Raw genomic sequence first — 21,668 nt, 5'->3', positions numbered from 1 at the left:
ATATATGGGATCGAAGCTTGTTATGATGAACTAATTGACAAATGTTTCTAAAAAAATTGTAATTTCCTAGTTTGCTGTTAATTAAGAATTTTTTTTCCCAATTATGATTTGTTTCTAAGGGAATCTTTAAAAAGCAACAAAAAGAATCTAAACGTTTTGCAGCCTTTAAGGAACCATCCTATTTCAAATCTTGAATGATGTTGTTGTAAACAAAGTTTCTACGTTACAATTTATCAATGACTGGTTCACTGTTTAATATATTCAAATGTTTAAAATATTTCAAAGCATCCCTTATCACGCACCAATACCAACAAATATACAAATATAATAATAACAAAGCAATTAGTTAGATGACGTGTCTTCGCCATGGTTAGAGCAATGTCTCTTTTTAAGGGGACTGTTATCAGAATCATCGGAGTCTTGACGGCTGAAGAGGATTGTGTTCTCAACAACCGTAGTAGGTGACATCGGTTCTTGAAGCGATGCAGCAGTTGGTGAATCAGGCCTCGAAACCATCTGTAAAAGACATTCCTCATTAGAATATACTCTTAATGAACTCATAATAGCGATTACTTGTACAGGCCACTGCATGGAAGTGTCACCACTTCCCCCTTCAGCTATTATGTAAAATTTTTTAGCAACTGTGAAATTTTGCAAGACTCCATTGAGGAACACCACTAAAAGTACGACCTTGTTATTATACCTTACCCCGTTCTACCCCCCAAATCTGCAAGAACAATTTTTGTGGCCACATGTATCCTAGAAGCCTGTATTACGTGGAAGTATTTTTTTGTCCAAGAACGTCGGAAGAAGCTGTTATTCAGTTTGAAAAATAACTGCAAGAAGAACGAAAAATGAAAACACTTACATGGCTCTTGAGTTTATGCATACATAAATTGTTAATATTATATTGCTTAAGACAAAATTAATAAAGATAAGTTTCTATTTTTCAACAAATAAACATCAAAAAATAGAAATTTAAAGTAAAGAGTTATGCTAAATTGAAATAAAAAACTTTTATTAAAATTACAGCAAATTTCGGAAGAACAGGTGGACAACATTCTACAGCAAACTATGAACAAGATTAAATTTATTTGTTGAGCACCAAGCTGAACAAATGAATAAAAAGTCGTTGCCATAATTTATTTAATAAATGATAAATAACTTAATCTGATTAAGTTATTTATAAGTTATTTCTAACTATTTATAATATTTATAATAGTATATAATATTTATGCTAGGTATTTATAAACGTTTGTATGTTATTCAATAAATAGCTATTTAAAATGAATTCATACATTATACAATTATTAAACAGTTTGAATTTAATTACGTTTTATATGGTCAGATCTGCAAAAAACTAATTTTCTTGCCAAAACTTGTTTTTAAAACTAACATTCTCTGCAATTCAGGTACAGCTTACAGCGCTACCCGTTTGACATTCTCTTTCACTAGCTGCGATTCAGATTGTGTAGTGTCAGTTGACTTATCATCACAAGCCAATTTTAATAGGTCTTTGTCTTTTAAGCAGCCTATTAAAACCAAAGAATCGATAGTGAGAGATCTGTGGTGAGCGCACCCGGTATCCTAAGAAAGATCCTTGTCGGATCCAAGAATATGCAAAGACCTCATTATGATAGGAACTAAAATTTGATTTTGGGCATTCTGTGAAATCTCTTAACCTTATCTACAAATGCGGCAAGATCCCATTAACACAGAATCTAAAGTTTGATTCAACTTAAGAAGACAGTAAGAAAGCTATAACAATAGACAGTGTGACTAAGAGGGACTTACTGGGATTTTCTCTGATATTTGAAGTAGATCCTTTACAGTCATCCAAACTTTGTTTTCTTTGAGAAGTTTGGCAACATTTTCAATGTCTGGTGACATAAAGCGGTCTTGATCCAAGGCCCTGAAATTCAATTAATACCAATAACACTATCCAAAAAGCCTTATTACTTAATCATAGTTAATGATTGACTATTATGAAAAAAAAACTGTTCAAATTATATACCATCCATTGACGATCAATTCAAAACAATACTTAGAAATTAAATAAATCTACTTAAACATGGTAAAACATCCTAAGATAATACGCTGCGTAGACTACATAAAAAGAAAGAAATAAATAAAATCATTCCTTCATATTGCAAAAAATAGATCACGTTTTTTTTCCTACTAAGCCAAAACATTGGTGTAATGGAATAAAAAATGTTTTTGGAAAAACCCAAAACAATATTGGTGTCCATCCCTGAAAAGAGCCCTTAAATACAGCCAATGATCTAAACAATTTCTTTTTCTCCATAGTACAAAGTCTCGGTCTCTTCTCTCTCTAGCTACTCTTTGTTATCTAATGCCCCTCAACGTTCCCGCTATTTTGCTCTTAGACGTGTAGACAACAACTATGAACATACTGAAGTGCAGCAACTGTCAGCTAGACTTCCCAATTGAACTAATAACACCATTAATGACACTATTTGAAGACCTTTGTCCTTGCTCTTTAAGGAAATTTCCTCTACTGGCAAGTTCGCAAACTATCAGAAATTCGGTTTCATTAGTACTCCTGTGAAAAAGAAAGGTACAAAGAAAGATTATGAAAGAGTACAACCAGTTATACTTATTCTCGTTTTATCTAAATCACATGATAGTTTTTAATTGAGCGGTTGAAAATAAAGAAGATCCCAAATTTTTGACATTAGGCAACTCGGAAACTTATGTTTCATTTTCACCATCTACTATCTTGCTCTGCTTTTGGGCCTAGCATGTAACAAATTAAAAAAAAATCTATTTCCTGGCTCAATATTATAGCGGTAGAATTCAAGCTGAAGCCTATTTAGATGGAAGCAATTGCGTCTTCCCTGATCAATAGAACACAAGTAGTCAAATGCCTAAATATATATACTAACTCTTCCCAATTTACACTGATATGACCTACGGAGCCCAGTTAGGCCCAAAATTGTATTCTTTGCAATGATAACCAGCCTTGGTGTTTATCTCTAGGATAGATTGAAATTTGTCAGCGAACTGTCTTAGAGAGGCGAAATAAAATTAATGATATGACTATCAATCGTTCAAAGTCAAGAGACTTAACAATCAAATTTAAAACATCCCTTTATGTCACTTGCCCTCTCCCCCTTAAATATCGACTGTATTATGAAAATAATTGGCATTTAAAATGGTTTAATTCAAGGGATTTAAAATGGCATTACCGTACTAATGATATTTAATAACGGCCCAATACCTGTTTTACTTGCTTCAATTCCTTTAAAAAATCAAAAATTATTTTTAGAACATTTAGAGTTGTTTTAGAAATTGTTTTGGAAATTTTTAAATGTTTATGAATTTTCCTTAATCTCGTACGCCCAACCCTTGAGCACGCTTGTCCTATTTGGCTTTCCAGCATCTCCAAGGAATTTTTGGACACGATGTCCGATACGAATTAAACCGGTTGAACGGTTTGAACTGATTTATTAGGAGTTTGAGAAACTCATATCCCAGAGATAGGAAGCATGAAATTAGGTGACATAGAATTTGTTTACTCAAGCAGGGAGGATGGGGTACATAGACAGGGAGTAGGGCTCATAATGAATAAGGAAGCTGGTAAGTCTTGTTTAGGCTGGAAAGGTATTAATAATAGAATACTAATTGCTCATTTTATGACCAAAAAGTTCAGGATATCAGTTATAGTAGTATATGCCCCTGTTGAACCAACTGATGGAGATACTAGTGACTCAGATGAATTTTACTTACAGTTACAGGAGCAAATAGACAGGGTGCCACGTAGAAATATTGTGTTTTTGCAGGCTGGTAGAAATAGGGATAGATGGTATCATAGCCTAGGTAAATTGGGTGTAGGAAAAAAAACAGTAATGGCTATAGACTTTTGCAATTTTGTAGGTATAACAACCTAGTTATAACCAATACGGTGTTTGGTCACAAAATGGCCCATAAGTTGACATGGTATTCATGTGATGGTAAGACAGCAAACCTTACTGATTATGTTATTGTAAACAGAAGTTATTGTAAACAGAAGAGTGCTGTTATTGATGTTAAAAGTAAAGATCACCATCTAGTAGTGTCTAAGGTTAATTTAAAGCTGAAATTTCGGAAGGGTAACTACCTCCCAGAAAGTTGTGATGTTGGTAGACTCCAGGATGAAAATTTGAGAAAAAACTTCCAGGAACAGTTGATTACTAAACTTGAGAGTTTAAAATTTGACAATGTGGAAGATGGATGGAATGATTTCAGAAAAACAATTTGTGAAGTTGCTGATGGTGTCTTAGGGAAGAGTGCTAGGACTGCAACTAGGAATATTAGTGAAAAAGCATTAGGTTTAATAGAGAGTAGAAGGGGTTTGTACAAGAATTATCAGAGTGATAGGTCGTATGAAAACAAGGAATGTAAAGAAAGTGGAGAAAGTATTAAAATATGAACTAAGGAGATGTGAAGTGGAGGCCATGGATAAAATTCCTGAGGATCTGGAAGATACGGCTAGACGGCATAATAGTAAAATATTATACTGGCATTAATAAATTGAAAGGGAGTAGCCAATCCGGACTAGTGCCGGTTAAAGATAGAAATGGGGCCACAATTAGTGATAAGGAAAAAGTTAAAGAAAGATGGGTGGAACATTTTGAGAATGTGCTAAACCGAGATACAGTTGCGGGAAAAGATATAGATGAAAATGAAGAAGTTTGTGATACCTTAGATGTGAAGGAAGATTTGTTTAGTGAAGAAGAATTAGCGACAGTACTAAAAGAATTAAAAAATAATAAGGCTTCAGGTGCTGATAGTGTGATTAATGAATTTCTTAAATATGGTGGCTCTGAGGTTAGCAATAAGCTACTGAAGATTATGAACATGATTTTTGAAAAAGGGGAAGTACCCAATGATTTTAGGAAAACCTTAATTAAACCACTGTATAAGAAAGATGACAAGAGTGAGTGTGAGTAATTATCGAGGCATTAGTCTGGTCTCTGTAGGTAGCAAATTACTGAGTAATATGATACTTTCTGGCCTTTTTTTGGCCAACCGTCTGGGGCTATACGGAAAGCAGGTCGTCCTTGTCTGGGTTGGGAGGATGTCATAAATAAAGTTTAAAGGAAATGGGAGCTTCCTTGGAGGGTGTAAAGAGGGAGGCCTTACATAGATCAGGTTGGAGGAGGAGCGTACGTAGCTGTGTTGGCCTTTGGCGGCTTGGTGCTGCAGTGAGTTATTAGTAATAGTAGTAGTAGTATGTCCGATACGATAGAATATACACGATAGAGTATGTCCCAAAAAGGTGCCTAAGAATAATATCCAATTAGGGTAAAGTCCGTTCTTCTCCAGCGAAAATCCGCAATTTCACACAAATTTAGTTTTGTTCTTCCAGAATAAAATTAATCCTTTTATCTACCCTATTGAGTAAAGTTTATTTTACTAATTTTGAACATACTTTCTATAGTCAATTTTAAACTAAGTTGTTTTGTATTTTTAGTCACAAAAACACAATTGTCTCTGTGTTTTATTAATCAGTTTTATTCATATATGAATTATGCAAGTTTTTGCTTTAATGTTTTGACATGTTGTTTTTTTTTCAGGGCCAATCTTAACATTTTTTTTTCTGTTTGTTTTTAAGTTAACTCTAAAGTGCGAATGCGGCCCACTTTGTGATACTCAGGTTTCGGAAATAAATCCTATATTTTTGGAAATAAAGGCTCGATAGCCGACTCTAAAAGCCCTTTTTTAGTAGAACAAGAAAATTAAAAAAAAAGTTAGCTTACGGTACGGTTTCACGAACAAGGGAATATACAGCTTCCAAAGGTTTTGTGGTCTTAAGTGGCCTTAAAAATTCCATTGCTTGGCATGCAGCCAGCAACTCAACAGCAATCACTCTCTCTACGTTGCTCATAATTTTAAGCACTTTTCTGGCTGCAAAGCCACCCATTGAAACATGATCTTCTGTCCCAGCACTGGTGCTTAGAGAATCAACACTCGATGGATGACATAGTACCTTGTTTTCCGATACTATAAAATGAAAGACAAAAATAGATAGGAATAAACTCGTCGAAAAAGAAAGCTAAATTAAACAAGTATAACGGATTCAAGTTACTTTTTATTATATTTTATTCTGTAAAGATGCTCAATCACCAATTTGGAAATATTTATCAACATTTTCTAAGCTTTCATTAAGAGAATATCATGTTTTTTCATTTAAAACTCATTTGCATTTAAAAGAAACAGCATTAATCAGTTACACATAAATGATACAAATAGAATAAAAACGAAAGAATAAACAAATTATGACTGAAAAACAAAAATTAAAACTGATTCAGCATTTTCATAAAAGAAAACCGCGGAGTAGCAGATATGGACTACGTGAACTGTTCAAACTTCAGTCCACCTAGTAAAAACCAATCTTAACCAGTTAAGTTTATATTTTCAGCTTAATTTTTTTTTTAAATCAGACTCAAAACAGAGCTCGCAACCCCTTTTCTGGTGTAGACTAAAGACTTTGCTTACTTAACAGACATTGTTTTACTTGGTTGTTGGAAATGTGTAATGCCTCAGAAACACATGTTTTATTTTAAATCTTACAGAAAAATTGCAAACTGAATTTTAAAATTACATCCTTCAAATCCTTCAAATCCAAAATCCAATCCTTCAAATCCAAAAATTCTTGACATTTTATTTATCTTCCTTTATTTTTTTTTAAAATTGCCTGTTTTCCAAATCCAATCAAAATTTTGCAACATTTTCATTGTGAACAAGTTCTTTTGTTTACCTCAGACAAATTTTTTTTCAACTGGAAATGTGTATAAGTGTTTTTTCCGTTCAAAAAATCTTGATTTCTCCAGTAATATCATGTACCGTAGCTTCCACATAGTGTGGAAACTGCACACTATGTAGCACTCTATGTATACTTGGATCATAGTTGTGAAATGAAGTTTAAAAAACAAGTTTTCTCAACTGGTAGTAAGGAGCAACATTTAACTCAAAATAAACAGAAATTAGTACGTATATGAGGGGATTCGCCCCCTCGTCAATACCTAGCTCTTTCCGCTAAAATTCGAAATTTGTTTTAGTTCTTTAAAAATGACCCCTGAATCACAAAGGCCGTTTAATTAGAATAAATAGCTCTTTTGAAAGTAAAAACCTTTAGTGTAAAGAGCGTGGTATTAACGAGGGGGCGAACCCCTTATATACAAATAATTTCTGTCATTTTACTGTCGTTTCCTGTCATTAATAATTCAGAAATTTAATTTCTGAGCGTTTTTTAAATATTGCTGAGAAATCCAGTGCCCCCTTCATAGAAAATTCTCTTATCCCATGAAAAATTCCTCCATGGCAAGATCCTCTGACGTGACCCCCTATCTCCCTACCAGAACAAAATTCCCCTGATAACGTCAGGGTATTTCCCGATAAGCAACACTATATGTAAACAATGGGCAAAATTCATAACTTGCAGCCCATCTTCCAGGGACTGTGAGGCCATTTTCAAAGTCATTCTCAAAGACATAGTTATTAGATTTTTCAACTATACTTACCGAACTGGCTATCTCGAATTTTGATCGGGTGACTTTGGGAAAAAATGAGCATGGGAGGGGACCTAATTACCCTCCAAGTATCTTCGTCACTCAAAAGGGGCACTAGAACTTTTAATTTCCGTTCGAATGAGCCCTCTCATGATATACTGGTACCACTGGGTCGATAAGATCACCCCTTGGAAAAAAACAAATAAGCACGTATCCGCGATCTTTTTACCGGCAAAAAATACAAAATTCTACATTTTTGCAGATACGAGCGTGAAACATCCACAGTAGATTTCTCTCATATGCTGAATCTGATGGTGTGATTTTCGTTAAGACCATGACTTTTTGGGGGTGTTTTCCCCCTTTTCCAAAAAGGCAAATTTTCTCAGTTTCGTATCTCTTTATTAGTTAGACTAAACTTGATGAAATTTGTATATTTTAAATTAGCATAAACATCTGATTCTTGTGATGTATCTATTGGTATCAAAATTCTGTTTTTTTAGAGTTTCGGTTGCTATTGAGCCGAGTCGAATTTACAGTTTGTTACCACCATCTGTTTGACTCACCTCTCCACTCGAAGGACTTTCTGGGTAAATTCCCACACCCAAGACCATTATAATAACGATCAAAAAGCTGGACAAGAAATTTTTTTTCGGTATGATGATTACTTTCTAGCTAACGCAGGAAAGTGATTGGGAGAAAGTCGTTCAACTTGAAAGAATGTGTGTTTTGATCAATTTTTGGTAATGCTGAAGAGTCTTCGAAGTCTCTTTCCTGGCACGAATGGTCCATCAGTTGGTTACACCAACACTTCAACAAGATACACTTCATGCAATAGCATCATAGCTGAGCAAAGGGGCTTCCAGTTGAGTTTTAAATCCTGGGCAATCCCCTGAACAATTTCTTCGTATGAAATTGAGTACTCTTCTCATAGTGACAACTTTATCGCAGGTCTACCATCTCAAGCCTGTATATATGAGGTTTTTACACTACTGGTAGCGGAAACAGGCTTGTAGGTCTTGAGTGTTACACTACATAACATTATTATTTAACAGGATGGGTGTGCAAAAGCACAGGACGGCTGGCCCTCATCCCCTCTTTGGACTTCCTCGCTGAAAGGCCTTGAGACGGAGATCAGCACCGCCGGTTTTGACCTTAAGGTTCTAGTGCGCATCCTTTACCTTTTTTTTTATTACCTAATGTTACATAAATATTCGCTAACAACCGGGATGGAGGTGCCCCCATGGGGAGTCCCTTTATTTGTTGATAAAAAGAATTACGGAACTGAAAATACATTGAGTACCTATTATAAATTTTGACTAGGGACATTAAAACCTCGCAATCTATTCCATAGAATATTCCATCTGAAACCTCGCAATCTATGTTGTTGAATCTTCGATTAAGTGATGATTTTATTCCATTCTGTTTTTTAGTAATTGCTCTGATATTGCTACATAAATATTAGTGTGCATAGAAACTATGTCAAAACTACTTACTGCTATTGTATTTTCTGAAATGCTTGCATTTTAAGTTTTTCCACTAAATCTACCGAATCACTTATGTACGATTTTTGGGAATAGAGCAAAGGTTTGAAGACTGTACATAACTACTTTCACATACTGGAAGCAGGGGCTTTCGTACATGCTACAATAGGCCTTAAGGGATACCTTGCGTATGTAATTTTGGTAAACGGTAAAATTTTGGACAAAGCTACCACGGGGGAAAAACTTGTTTTTTCCTGGTTGAACTTCCTTGAAGTAATGATGCTAGGGCTGTTTTGAAAATATTTTAGTTTTACAGATTGTTTTTTAATGTGCGGTCTTTTATATTCGTTTTTTCTTCACTTGTTTTGCTGAGGACACCCTTGGATACAGGGTCGAAATATCCATTTAAAGTTGCGTTCAACTGTCTTATATAAAAAATTTCCCTATTGTTCTACTTTTCTTCCCTGTATTAGTTTTCCCAAAACTTTAAGTGTTAAGTCCTGTATCAAACATGATAGGAAGAGGTAGTGGCAGAACAGGCTCATAAGGGAAGTAGAAAGTTTAGTGTCTTTATTTATGTAGCATCTACCGTTTGCATAATCAATAAGATTGGTTAGTCGTCAGATGCTATGGGTGACTCATTGAATGAACATATCATCCTAGCTCTCTGTTTTGTTTGAATTTTAGTTTCAGTTTATCTCTGGTTTTTGTTGATTAGTAGATTTTAAAAGAAAACCGAGTATTAAAAATTCGTTTCTTACTGACACCGTATATTTTCTTGGTCCTTTTCCAAAAAAAAATCAATCAACAAAAGAATTACGTTACCCTTGAAAAACATACTTTCCAAGATTAAGAGACATCTAAAATATCAGACTCCATAAGAGCTGAAAAGCTTTCCTTTGGAAAAGCAATGCAAACATTCATTTCTCATCAACTTTCGTTTACCAGTAATTCTTTTAAATTGTGTTACGATTTGTGTGGCACCTTCGCACAATCATGTGGCGAAGGAAAACAGTTCTTTTGAAGAAAACTGTAGAATTTGAAGTGGGTTTCCGAATTAGCTATCTAGTGTTTCAATCAGTTCGTGGTAATGAACTGTAAGTTTGACCCGGCTCAATAGTAACTGAAACTCTATAAAACGGAATTTTGATACCAATAGATACATCAAATGAATCAGATTTCTATGCTGATTCTAAATATATTAAAAAAAAAAAACGAGTTTTTTCAAATGAAAGTAAGGTGCGACATTAAAACTTAAAACGAACAGAAATTACTCCGTATATGAAAGGGGCTTTTCCTCTTGAACGCCATGCTCTTTACGCTAAAGTTTGACTCTTTCTCTTAACTCTACTTCTTAAAACAGTAAAAAAACTTTAGCGTAAAGAGCGGGGCGTTCAAGACGAAAAGCCCCTTTCGTTGACGGAGTAATTTCTGTTTGTTTTGAGTTTTAATGTTGCTCCTTACTTTCATTTAAAAAAACTTGTTTTTTATTTAATTTCTGGACGTTTTTTAATTAATGCATGTTTTGATTTTGGCTCTCCGCACATAAATAATTAAAACGAAATTTGTATATTATTTTTTTTTTGCTAAATGGCTTTCTCATAGGTTTAATCGGAAGATTTTAAGAAAAAGGAGCGAGGGAGGAAGCCTAGTTGCCCTCCAATTTCTTGATTACTTAGAAAGGCAACTAGAACTTCTAATTTTTTACGAACATTTTCATTAGTAAAAAATATATGTAATTTACGAATTAACTTACGTAATGAACTTCTATATTCATATGTTTTTATTGCGTATATGAGGGGGTTAACCCCTCGTCGATACCTCACTCTTTACACTAAAGCTTAAATTTTGTCCCAATTCCATAAGAATGACCCTTGAATCACAAAGGCCGTAGAATAAATAGTTGAAATTACTAAAAATACGTTAGCGTTAAGAGCAAGGTATTACGAGGAGGTAGACCCCTCATATGTGTAATAATTTCTGCTCGTTGAAAGTTTTAATGCTGCTCCTCACTTTCAGTAGAAAAAACTTTTCATATATATTTTTTCATTGTTTTTTTAAATAATGCTAGAAAATCCTGTGCCCCCTTCATTGAAAGTCTCTTCCCCATGAGAATTTTTTCCATGGAAAGATCCTCCCACGTAGCCCCCCCCCCTCCCACCTCAAGTCTCCCCCCCCCCAAACCAAAAAATACCCTTGAAAACCTCCGTACACTTCCCAGTAACCAATACTATATTGAAACACAGGTCAAAGTTTGTAACTTGCAACCCCTCCCAGGGGGACTGCGGGGGAGCAAGTCGTCCCCAAAGACATCGTTATTAAGTTTCTCGACTATGGTGAATAAAATGGCTATCTCAGAATTTTGATCCGGTGACTTTGGGGGAAAATGAGCGTGGGAGGGGGACTAGGTGCCCTCCAATTTTTTTGGTCACTTAAAAAGGGCACTAGAACTTTTTATTTCTGTTAGAATGAGCCCTCTTGCGACATTCTATGACCACTGGGTCGATAGGATCACCCCTGGAAAAAAAACCACAAAAATACAAATAAACACGCGTCCGTGATTTGTCTTCTGGCAAAAAATGCAAAATTCCACATTTTTGTATATAGGAGCTTGAAATTTCTACAATAAGGTTCTCTGATACGCTGAATCTGATGGTGTGATTTTCGTTAAGATTGCATCACTTTTAGGGGGTGTTTTTCCCTATTTTCCAAAATGAGGCAAATTTTCTCAGGCTCGTAACTTTTGATAGGTAAGATCAATGAACGACTTGATGAAAGTTATATATTTAAAATTAGCATTAAAATGCGATTTTTTTTATGTAGCTATTGGTATCAATATTCCATTTTTTAGAGTTTCGTTTACTATTGAGCCGGGTCGCTCCTTACTACAGTTCGTTGCCACGAACTGTTTGATAAGTTCATCAAGTTTAGTACCCATTAAAACCTACGAGCCTGAGAAAATTTGCCTTATTTTCAAATATATGGGGAAACACCCCCTAAAAGTCATAGAACCTTAATGAAAATCACAACCTCAGATACAGCGTATCAGAAAACTTTACTGTAGAGGTTTCAAGCTCCTATCTGCAAAAGTGTGGAATTTTGTATTTTTGCCAAAGGAAATATCACGGATGCGTGTTTATTTTTTCTTTTTCCAGGGGTGATCGTATCGATCCAGTGGTCCTATAATTTTACAAGAGGGCTCATTTGAACGGAAATTAAAAGTTCTAGTGGTGAATTTGAGGGCAATTGGGTCCCCTCCCATGCTCAATTTTTTACCTCGCTCTTTAAGCTAAAGTATTTTTTAGTAATTTCCAAAGAGCTATTCATACTAATTAAACGGCCTTTGCGATTCAGGGGTCATTTTTAAAGAGTTGGAACAAAATTCAAACTTTAGCGTGAAGAGCGAGGCATTCACGAGGGGCAAACCCCCTGATATTGCTTATATAAGGAGGTTCACCCCCTCGTCAATGCCTCGCTCTTTACGCTAAAGTTTGAATTTTGTTAAATAATGGCCAGTATAAGCAATAATTTGTTTGAGTTATTTTCCGGCCAATCTTCCATATAAATTTACCTTAAGCAGCTTCATAACTACGATTTTTATTTGATAATAAACAAAAAGCATTGTATGTCTTTGGCTTGTGGTTGTTCTTAAACAAAAAAAAATAGTTTTTTTTCCAACTGGAAGTAACGAGTAACATTAAACTTAAAACCAACAGAAATTATTCCGTATAAAAAAGGGGCTGTCCCCTCCTCAACACCCCGCTCTTTACGCTGAAATTCAAATTTTGTTAAGTAATGGCCGATATAAGCAATAATTTGTTTGTGTTATTTCCGGCCAATCTTAGCACATAATTTCATCTTAAGCAGCTTCATAACTACGATTTTTGTGTGATAATAAACCAAAAATATTGTATGTCTTCGGCTTATGGTTGTTATTAAATAAAAAATAGGTTTTTTCCAACTGAAAGTAAGGTGTAACATTGAAACTTATAACGAACATAAATTATTCCTTATATGGAAGGGTCTGTCCCCTCCTCAACGCCCTGCTCTTTACGCTAAAGTTCGAATTTTGTTAAGTAATGGCCGATTTAAGCAATAATTTGTTTGTGTTATTTTCCGGCCAATCTTGGTATATAATTTTATCTTAAATCGTGAAAACTATCATAACTACGATTTTTATGTGATAATAAACTAAAAATATTGTATGTCTTCGACTTGTGGTTATATTTAAATAAAAGAACAGGTTTTTTCCAACTGAAAGTAAGGAATAACATTAAAACTTAAAACGAACAGAAATTATTCCATATATGAAAGGGGCTGTCTCCTCCTCAACGTCCCGATTTTTATGCTAAAGTTTTTATTGTTTTAAAAAATAGAGTTGTGAGAAAGATTGAAACTTTATCGTAAGGAGTGGCCGTTGAGGCGGGGACAGCCCCTTTCATATACGGAATAATTTCTTTGTGCTGTAAATGTTAATGTCGCTCCTTACTTTCAGTTAAAAAAATGTTTTTTATTTAATTAACAACAAAATCAATATTTTCAATAAAAGATAGGAAAAAGAAATGAGCTTGAGCTTTATTTATTAACTGAAAATCGCATCTGCAGGATCTAGCAGTACTATAGAGAGGTAGAAGAAGTCCTCTTTTAATATTGAGTCAAAAGTAGTACTTTAACAACATAACGAACAATTAATTTTAGTTCCCATGCAGTCAACATTAGTTCAAACGCTTATTCGAAAACAATCATGTTATGATTGTTTCCTATGCTTCTCCTGAGTACTTTCACAATCTTAGTCGTGTTCAGTTTGTGTTCTGATGTTCACAAGATAACATGCATTTTTTTGTCCTTTTATGTCTGAGCCTGAACTCTATCGTAAGCAAAAATATCTTATTAAATAAATTGAATATATTCGGTAAGTTTCATTAACAGGTGAAAAATTGCATGCGCGATTTTGGTAAGTTTACCATGTTTGTCTCACAGGTGTAAGATGGAATTGAGACTTACATAATTTGTTTTTTTAGGGGGAGGGGTAGGGGACTGAGAATTTGGGGGGTTGGGAAAACTCTATTTTCTCTTGTCCTCATAAAACAGCATACGCCATGTTTTTCCCCTTTTTGTGCCTGTTGTCCTAAAGGATCTTTGGTTAGTTCAATAGATTGGCTTACCAAGAGATGCAGCAGTGCAATGTGCAATCATAAATCCAGAGTTAAGACCTCCATCTTTAACCAAGAAAGCGGGGAGTTCACTTAAAGACGGATTTACAAGTCTTTCAATGCGTCGCTCACTCATTGCTGCCAGCTCGTGCACGCCAATAGCTAAATAGTCCAGAGCTTTGGCTGGATATTCCCCATGAAAATGTCCAGCCGAAATTATCTCTCCTCTGCTTGGCAAGACAATCTGGAAAAGAGTAATGACAATATTGCAATCAAAGATAAATGCAACAGATGGTCCAGGAGGAATACAAATTATATGATTTAATTTAAAGGATTTTATTTATGTCTAAACCAGACAAATAACAGGAGACAAGGGCGTAACATCAGCAAACAAAAAAACAGGTGACATTAGCGTAATAATAAGAATGTCTTAGAGCTTGGCTCAGTGGTATGTTATTAAAATATAATAAATTAATAATAAATTTAATAATAAAATAATAATAATTTAATAATAAATTAAGTAAACGAGCTTGATGAGTCTCAATTTTTAAATTTTGTGTAAAACTAAAATTTAGACGGGTAAAGTAGAAGAAAATAAAGATAAAATATTTGTCTGACCAAAGTACTGTGTTGCTTTGTGTGAAACATTTGCCATCCCTCCTTTCTTGTTTCAAATTGCGTTGTTTAGGTAATTTCATTGAAAATGTCTTTTCTGGCTATTTTTATTGAAGAAAATTGAAGAAGACAACATATCCCCCCCCCCCTAAATCTTGAAAATATACCGTGAAAAAATAAATATATTTTTCAGCAAAAAGAAAAGTTTGTTCTTTGAATTTTTGGCGATGGAACTTTCCTTGGGAAATTTTCACAGACGTGGGAGGCCGATTTCCAAAAATAAACTGAAAGTAAGGGGCAATATTAAAAGTTAAAACCACCAGATATTATTCCGTATATGAGGGGGTCTTCCCCCTCCTCAATCATACACTGTTTAGGCTAAACTTTCTCATACCCATAACTTAAATAGTTAACAAAAGGAAAAACCCAATCTACTCCTCCAATCCAAGGAGTTAACAGAAGCCAATCAAATCCTCTGGTTTCATAAGATTATTCTAGTTAAGTGCATGAAACCTAAAAAAAAGCACCAATATATAGATAAATTATATTAAAGTAAAAATAGACAAATTATTGGGACTCGTGCCACCCATGATGTTAATCCACCTCCAGATCTTAAATTTCATTTAACTTGTCTCCAATTTTCTTAATTTCTAATATACTTTGCCTTTTTTTTTTGTGGTCATTCTCTCCATGAATTATAAATTATAAGAAGTCTGAGCATTAATTATAAGCAATCAGGCTAAAGATTATTATTTTTGAAAATATAAAAAATGTAGGCTTGGAACAGCAATTGTTCTATTTGTATGAGAAACATGACAAAATATACAAAGACACCGTATTAGTACAAAGTGCCTTGGAATAAATTAGAGGTGGCAGGGGCTTTTCATACCAATTTTTTCCTCATTTCGTAATGTAAGCAGGGGCGTAGCTCGAATATTTTCATTCGGAGGGTAAAAGGGGGTGCTATTGAAGTAGGTATTGTTTAAGTGGTGGGGATGAAAAGTAACTATTTAGAAAACACGCTTCTTGGTGAACTTAAAAACATTACGCAATACATTATAAACAATAAATACACCTTAAACAATTATAAATATAAGTGCTGGTGCTCGGCTTTTACTAAAACTGTCATCAATGCGCTACTGCAAACGATAATAGTATACCGTAAACAAGGCTCGAGGTGGGTGAAGGTGGATGTCATATACACTTAGGTCTTTTCTGGCAGATTCAGCACTAGCGCTGCAGTACATATCCCCCTCTACCTTTCCCAACCCCCACGCCCAGCACAGGATGTTCAATCTCATAACTGAATCAAGATCCGGCTATTCATTTGCTCGTTATTTTGAATGGATTTTGATTCTGTAAGATTTAATTTGTTGTACTAAACTTTTAGTATACGTAATTTATTGGAATACTACTTATCATTTTTTATTAAATTGAGTTGTTTGTGGGTTCACCAACTTATATTAATAAATGGCATTGATATCGGCGGGCCACATAAAGTCAAACGAAAATCATACGCAGCGCAATAGCGCTGTATAAGTATTACATAAAAAAACTAGTTTTTTTTAACTGAAAGTAAGGAGCGACATTAAAACTTAAAACGAACAGAAATTACTCCGTATATGAAATGGGTTGTCCCCTCCGCAATCCCTCTCTCTTTACGCTAAAGCTTTTAATTGTTTTAAAAAGCAGAATTGTGGCAAAGAGTCAAACTTTGGGGTAAAGAGCGAGGGATTGCGGAGGGGACAACCCATTTCATATACGGAGTAATTTCTGTTCGTTTTAAGTTTTAATGTCGCTCCTTACTTTCAGTTAAAAAAAAACTAGTTTTTCTTATGCAATTTCTGAACGTTTTTGAACTAGTGCATGTTTGATTTTGGCTCTCCACACATAAATTATTAAAATGAAATTTGCATATTAATTCCTTTTTTGGCTAAATGGCTTTCTCTTAGTTTTGATCAGACGATTTTGAGAAATAAGGGATGGGGAAGGAGGCCTAGTTGCCATGCAATTTTTCGGTTACATAAAAAGGCAACTACAAATTTTAATTTTTAACGAATATTTTTATTAGTAAAAAATATACGTAACTTAAGAATTAACTTACGTAACAAACTTTTATATTCTTTAATTTTTATTATGTATATGAGGGGGTTTGTACCCTCGTTAATACCTCGTTCTTTACACTAAATCGTAAGTTTTGTCCCAATTCTTTAAGAATGACCCCTGAATCAGAAAGGCCGTAGAATGAATAGTTGAAATTACTAAAAATACTATAGCATAAAGAGCGAGGTATTTATCTCCTCCTAAATACCTCGCTCTTTATGCTAAAGTATTTTAGAACCCCTCATATGCGTAATAATCTCTGTTCGTTTTAATTTTCAATGCTACTCTTTACTTTCAATTGAAAAAACTTTTCCGTGTTTATTTTTTCATTGTTTTTTTATAGTAATCTTAGAAAATCCTGCGCCCTTTTCTTTGAATTTCTGTTCCCCCATGACATATTTCTCAAAGGAGAGATCCTCCCACACAGCCCCCTCCCCTCAACCCCATCCCCAAAACCAAAAAAAAATCCCCTGAAAACGACTGTACACTTCCCAATAACCATTATTATATGTAAACACTGGTCGAAGTTTGTAACTTGCAGCCCCTCCCCCAGGGACTGTGGGGGAGTAAGTCATTCCCAAAGACATAGTTATTATTGTTTTCGACTATGCGGAACAAAATGGCTATCTCAAAATTTTGATCTGTTGACTTTGGAGAAAAAATGAGCGTGGGAGGGGGCCTAGGTGCCCTCCAATTTTTTTGGTCACTTAAAAAGGGCACTAGAACTTTTCATTTACGTTAGAATCTGCCCTCTTGCGACATTCTAAGACCACTTGGTCGATACGATGACCCCTGGGGAAAAGAAAAAAAAAAACAACAAAAAACAAACAAACAAATAAACACGCACCCGTGATTTGTCTTCTGGCAAAAAATACGAAATTCCACATTTTTGTAGATAGGAGCTTGAAAATTTTGCTATAGGATTCCCTGATACGCCGAAAGCGATGGTGTGATTTTCGTTAAGATTCTGTGACTTTTAGGGGGTGTTTTCCCCTATTTTCTAAAATAAGGCAAATTTTTTCAGGCACGTAACTTTTGATGAAAAAGACTAAATTTGATGAAACTTATATATTTAAAATCAACATGAAAATCTGATTCTTTTGATGTATATTTTAGCATCAAAATTCCGTTTTTTAGAGTTTCGTTTACTATTGAGCCGGGTCACTCCTTACTACAGTTCGTTGCCACGAACTGTTTGAAAGATACAAGATAAGTCAAAGTATTACCACAGATTGTGTAACATTATTTCGTAACATATTAACCACATTTAAATAGTGACCACATTTCAAATTTGAAAGTATTCAAAAAATAAAGCTATAATTATCAACTTATCCGTTGGGTATTGTTTGAAAAAGAATACCCAGAAAATCTGAGCAATTCTTGGCATCATTGCGACAGAAAACCTTAAATTAATTAAAAAGTGAAGTGAGCATAGTATCATACATGGGGACAGTTCTAAATTTATGGGTTAGTAAGTGAATCCCAAACAAAAGAAATCGGACGTTATCAGCTTTTATTAGGCATATCAATTAGAAATAAAAGTATTTGGAGCGATTTTCAATTAAAAACTGGAAATAAAAATTAAAAAAATGAAATAATTCCTGGAGCGGATCCCCCTCTACCAAGTTCCATGACCAAACTACAACTGATTTGACCTATTTAGGTATAGTATGAATATCATTATAAAAAGATGATAAGGTTTTTGTTGATGATAAGGTTTCAAAGGCTGTATATTTGGAAAAATATTAAAATGGAACATATTATGAAATGTAATGGAATATCTTAAAAACGATTATGGGTTAGTTTGAAAAAAAAATAATATGTTCAAAGTAAAGAGCAAATTTTACACTTAAAACGAGCAATAGTTTTCAAGCTACTTAATAAATTATAGTTTTTTTTCAAATTAATGGGGGCAACTGCCCCCCTTCTCCCCCTTAATGACGTCACTGAATGTAAATGTATCACTGCATCAAGAAAAGCACATATAAATTAATTTTGGCTTTTTATCAACAGGTGTGACTACGTAGCTCAACCATTGCAATAACGCATTGTAAAAAATCTTTAAAGATGTCTTACTGGATTGTCAGTCGCACTATTCATTTCCGTCGTGATGATGCGTGAAACAAATTTGATTGTATCGTGTGATATCCCATGGACCTGTGGTGTGCATCGAAGAGTGTATGCGTCTTGAACTCTATCACAAAATCGGTGACTTTCTGCAACAAAAAAGCTGTTATTAATGATGTAACAACACTATTAAATTATTTATCAGCCAAGCATTAAGAAAAGAAGTTAAAAAAAAAACTTGGTAAAAGTGAACGCACAAATTTAGCAGTTAAAGAGTGAAGGTTCAAGAAAAATAATTTTACCAATTCTTTTTTCATGGTGTATTAGCATTACAGAGGATAATTCATATTCAATATAAAGACCTAAGTCCAATATGTTTTTTTAAAGTAAATACGGGTGTAATTTTGCACATTATTCTTTTGTTTCACAGACAATTAGTCCAAACAGTCAGATTTTAAACAGTCAAAAAATTTAAAATATTGTGTTTAAACCAATACCGTTTGTCATTACAAAACTTCGAAGATTCTAGAGCACTTGGGAAAGTCATTCGCAACTAAACAGCCTTTAAAGGTCAACCAAAACATCGAACAGCAAATGCCCACAGATAATTTGATATAATGCATTTAAAGACCGATCTTCCAAAGCTATATGTTTGGATGAAGGGGAATTTCCACACCACTGCATAATTCAGTCGACTTTGGAATTTACCCATGAGTAGATTGTGAATAAGTCAGTCTTGTAAAGGAAAAGAACAGAACTTGGATATTTTCTGTGCTAAAGTATCCTATTTGACTCGCAATCATTATATTCTTGGCTTAATTTTGAACTTTTACTTTTGAACTAAAGTGGTAGCCAGGAAGAATTAGGTTGTACTATGTTTTTAGTTATTTGACCTAGCTCTTATTCATGTGGTGCAATGATCAATATAAATAAATTAAAACAAATTTTCTGCAAAGAAAAATTGATTCCCGAGGCAGAGGACCAAGAAACGGAAATCAGCACCGACGGTAGGGACTGTAAAGTCCAACGCCGCATTCTCTACCTTTTTTTTTATTTTCTTTTTTATTACAACAGCTATATAAATTCAAGCTGAGAATTTCAATGACATATTGAAAAATCGAGATAAATCATGGGTAAGCGTAAATGAGCCAACTCTTGATTCAATCCAAATAGATAATTCAATGATTCAACATTAGATAGCTCAAGTTCAAGCCGCGAAATTTTTTGGCTTCAATATGGAAAACAAGGTAGGACCTGATTCGGTGCTTGACATAAAAAGTCCCGATTTAAGGCAAAAGCTATCTCCTGACTTGGTGCAAAATTAATCTAATTCCAGGCTTTGCAATTTTGGAAAACTGTAGGAAAATCACCCAAGTCTTCGCTCAGTGTAATAACGATCTCCATGTCTAAGCTGAGGAATGCTCGATGGGCATCAGAAATGAGGGTGTGTTGCAACTTGTTTGAACTGGAATAACGCAAAAGATGATTGGAGAGTAAAGGTGACGTAGAAGCCCCTAAACCCCAGCCTTCCGGTCTATCAGAAACTTTTTAGCCTAAACGCATTATTTGAATTAAATAGTACAAGGATTTTCACCCTACGTGATTAAAGGCACTGAGCTGGTGGGCTCTTCACCGACAAACTGCCACCAATCTATTATCAGAAACCTAGTCAGATTGTCACCTATTCCAATAGCCCAATCCAATTTGTAGTATTTACCTACATTTAAAGTATGACTTGGTTTTTAATTATTGATATTTGTAGTATAATTTCTATTCGTAGTAATTTAGGTTAGTTTTAGTTTCGACTTATATTATGACCTTATTCCTCTTTGTGTAGTTTTTATTCTCCCTCTCTAATTTTCTTTGAACACTTTTCAAGAAAAGTTTTTGAAATTAATGTGAAATATAAACAAACCTGCAATCTCCGAAGGATACGTATCCGAATGTAAGAGAGATCTAAGACGCTTGGCTACTTTGTTCTGTCCAGGATGTGGACGCAGTCTGTGCACCTCTAAAAAGAAAAACGATACAATATATAATGAATCCATTAAATTATATTTTAAATATATTATATTAAATTATAATGAATATATTATAATAAATAATAATCAATAACAAATAATAAATACATTATATTTATATTATAAATATAATATAATGAATCCATTCCAAAATACAACAAGGCTACTTTAAGCAGATTCAGCCGAGACCCCATCTGTCTTAATATTTCTTTTGCCCAAAGGGAAAGGGGTCGATGTTTTAGTGCTAAGAGGATGTCACAGTTACCATTGTGTGGTGGCTAAGGTACCTTTTTCAGAAAGCAAAAGGTCAAGTTCAAAGCTTTTTGTGATATTTTGGTCTTTTATAGACATTAAAAGATCATGCTATGTCTTACCAGAATTTATTGTAAGTTATATTTGTTGTATTGTCTATCATCTATATTTTCGAAAATCACATATTGATGGAGGCTCTGGTAAAGAAAATCAAATTTTTTCTGTTGATAATATCAACAGTTGTTATATTATATAAAATAATAAGAAAATTAACAAGAAAAGAAGAAAAAATGAAAAAAAGGAAATATAAAGAGATTAAATATTGACATTAATTGTGCGTTATACGCTCTGTACAATTCTAAAAAGTAAGCATAAAGAACCAAGGTAAGAGAAGCGTACACAATTTTTTCATTCTGTGTTTTATGCAACTTACATGGTTGTTTTTAGTGTGGGCATGGGTGG

General features: G+C 34.2%; 1 protein-coding gene across 1 annotated transcript in view; it reads right to left on the bottom strand.

Moving 5' to 3' along the window:
* Positions 1-237: 237 nt before the first annotated feature.
* Positions 238-21,668, bottom strand: part of LOC136037208 (histidine ammonia-lyase-like) — a 44,456-nt gene continuing 23,025 nt past the window's right edge. Inside the window, exons 6-11 of the mRNA XM_065719796.1 lie at positions 20,849-20,944; positions 18,943-19,082; positions 14,161-14,392; positions 5,763-6,006; positions 1,795-1,912; positions 238-516 (exon numbers count right to left, since the gene is read on the bottom strand). Coding sequence (XP_065575868.1) covers positions 343-516; positions 1,795-1,912; positions 5,763-6,006; positions 14,161-14,392; positions 18,943-19,082; positions 20,849-20,944 — 1,004 coding nt within the window. The 3' untranslated portion in view covers positions 238-342. The remainder of the gene's footprint in view (positions 517-1,794; positions 1,913-5,762; positions 6,007-14,160; positions 14,393-18,942; positions 19,083-20,848; positions 20,945-21,668) is intronic.

Source organism: Artemia franciscana, chromosome 16 (genome assembly GCF_032884065.1).
Source record: "Artemia franciscana chromosome 16, ASM3288406v1, whole genome shotgun sequence".
Classification (NCBI taxonomy): domain Eukaryota; kingdom Metazoa; phylum Arthropoda; class Branchiopoda; order Anostraca; family Artemiidae; genus Artemia; species Artemia franciscana.
This window is presented reverse-complemented; position numbering and strand designations above follow the sequence as displayed.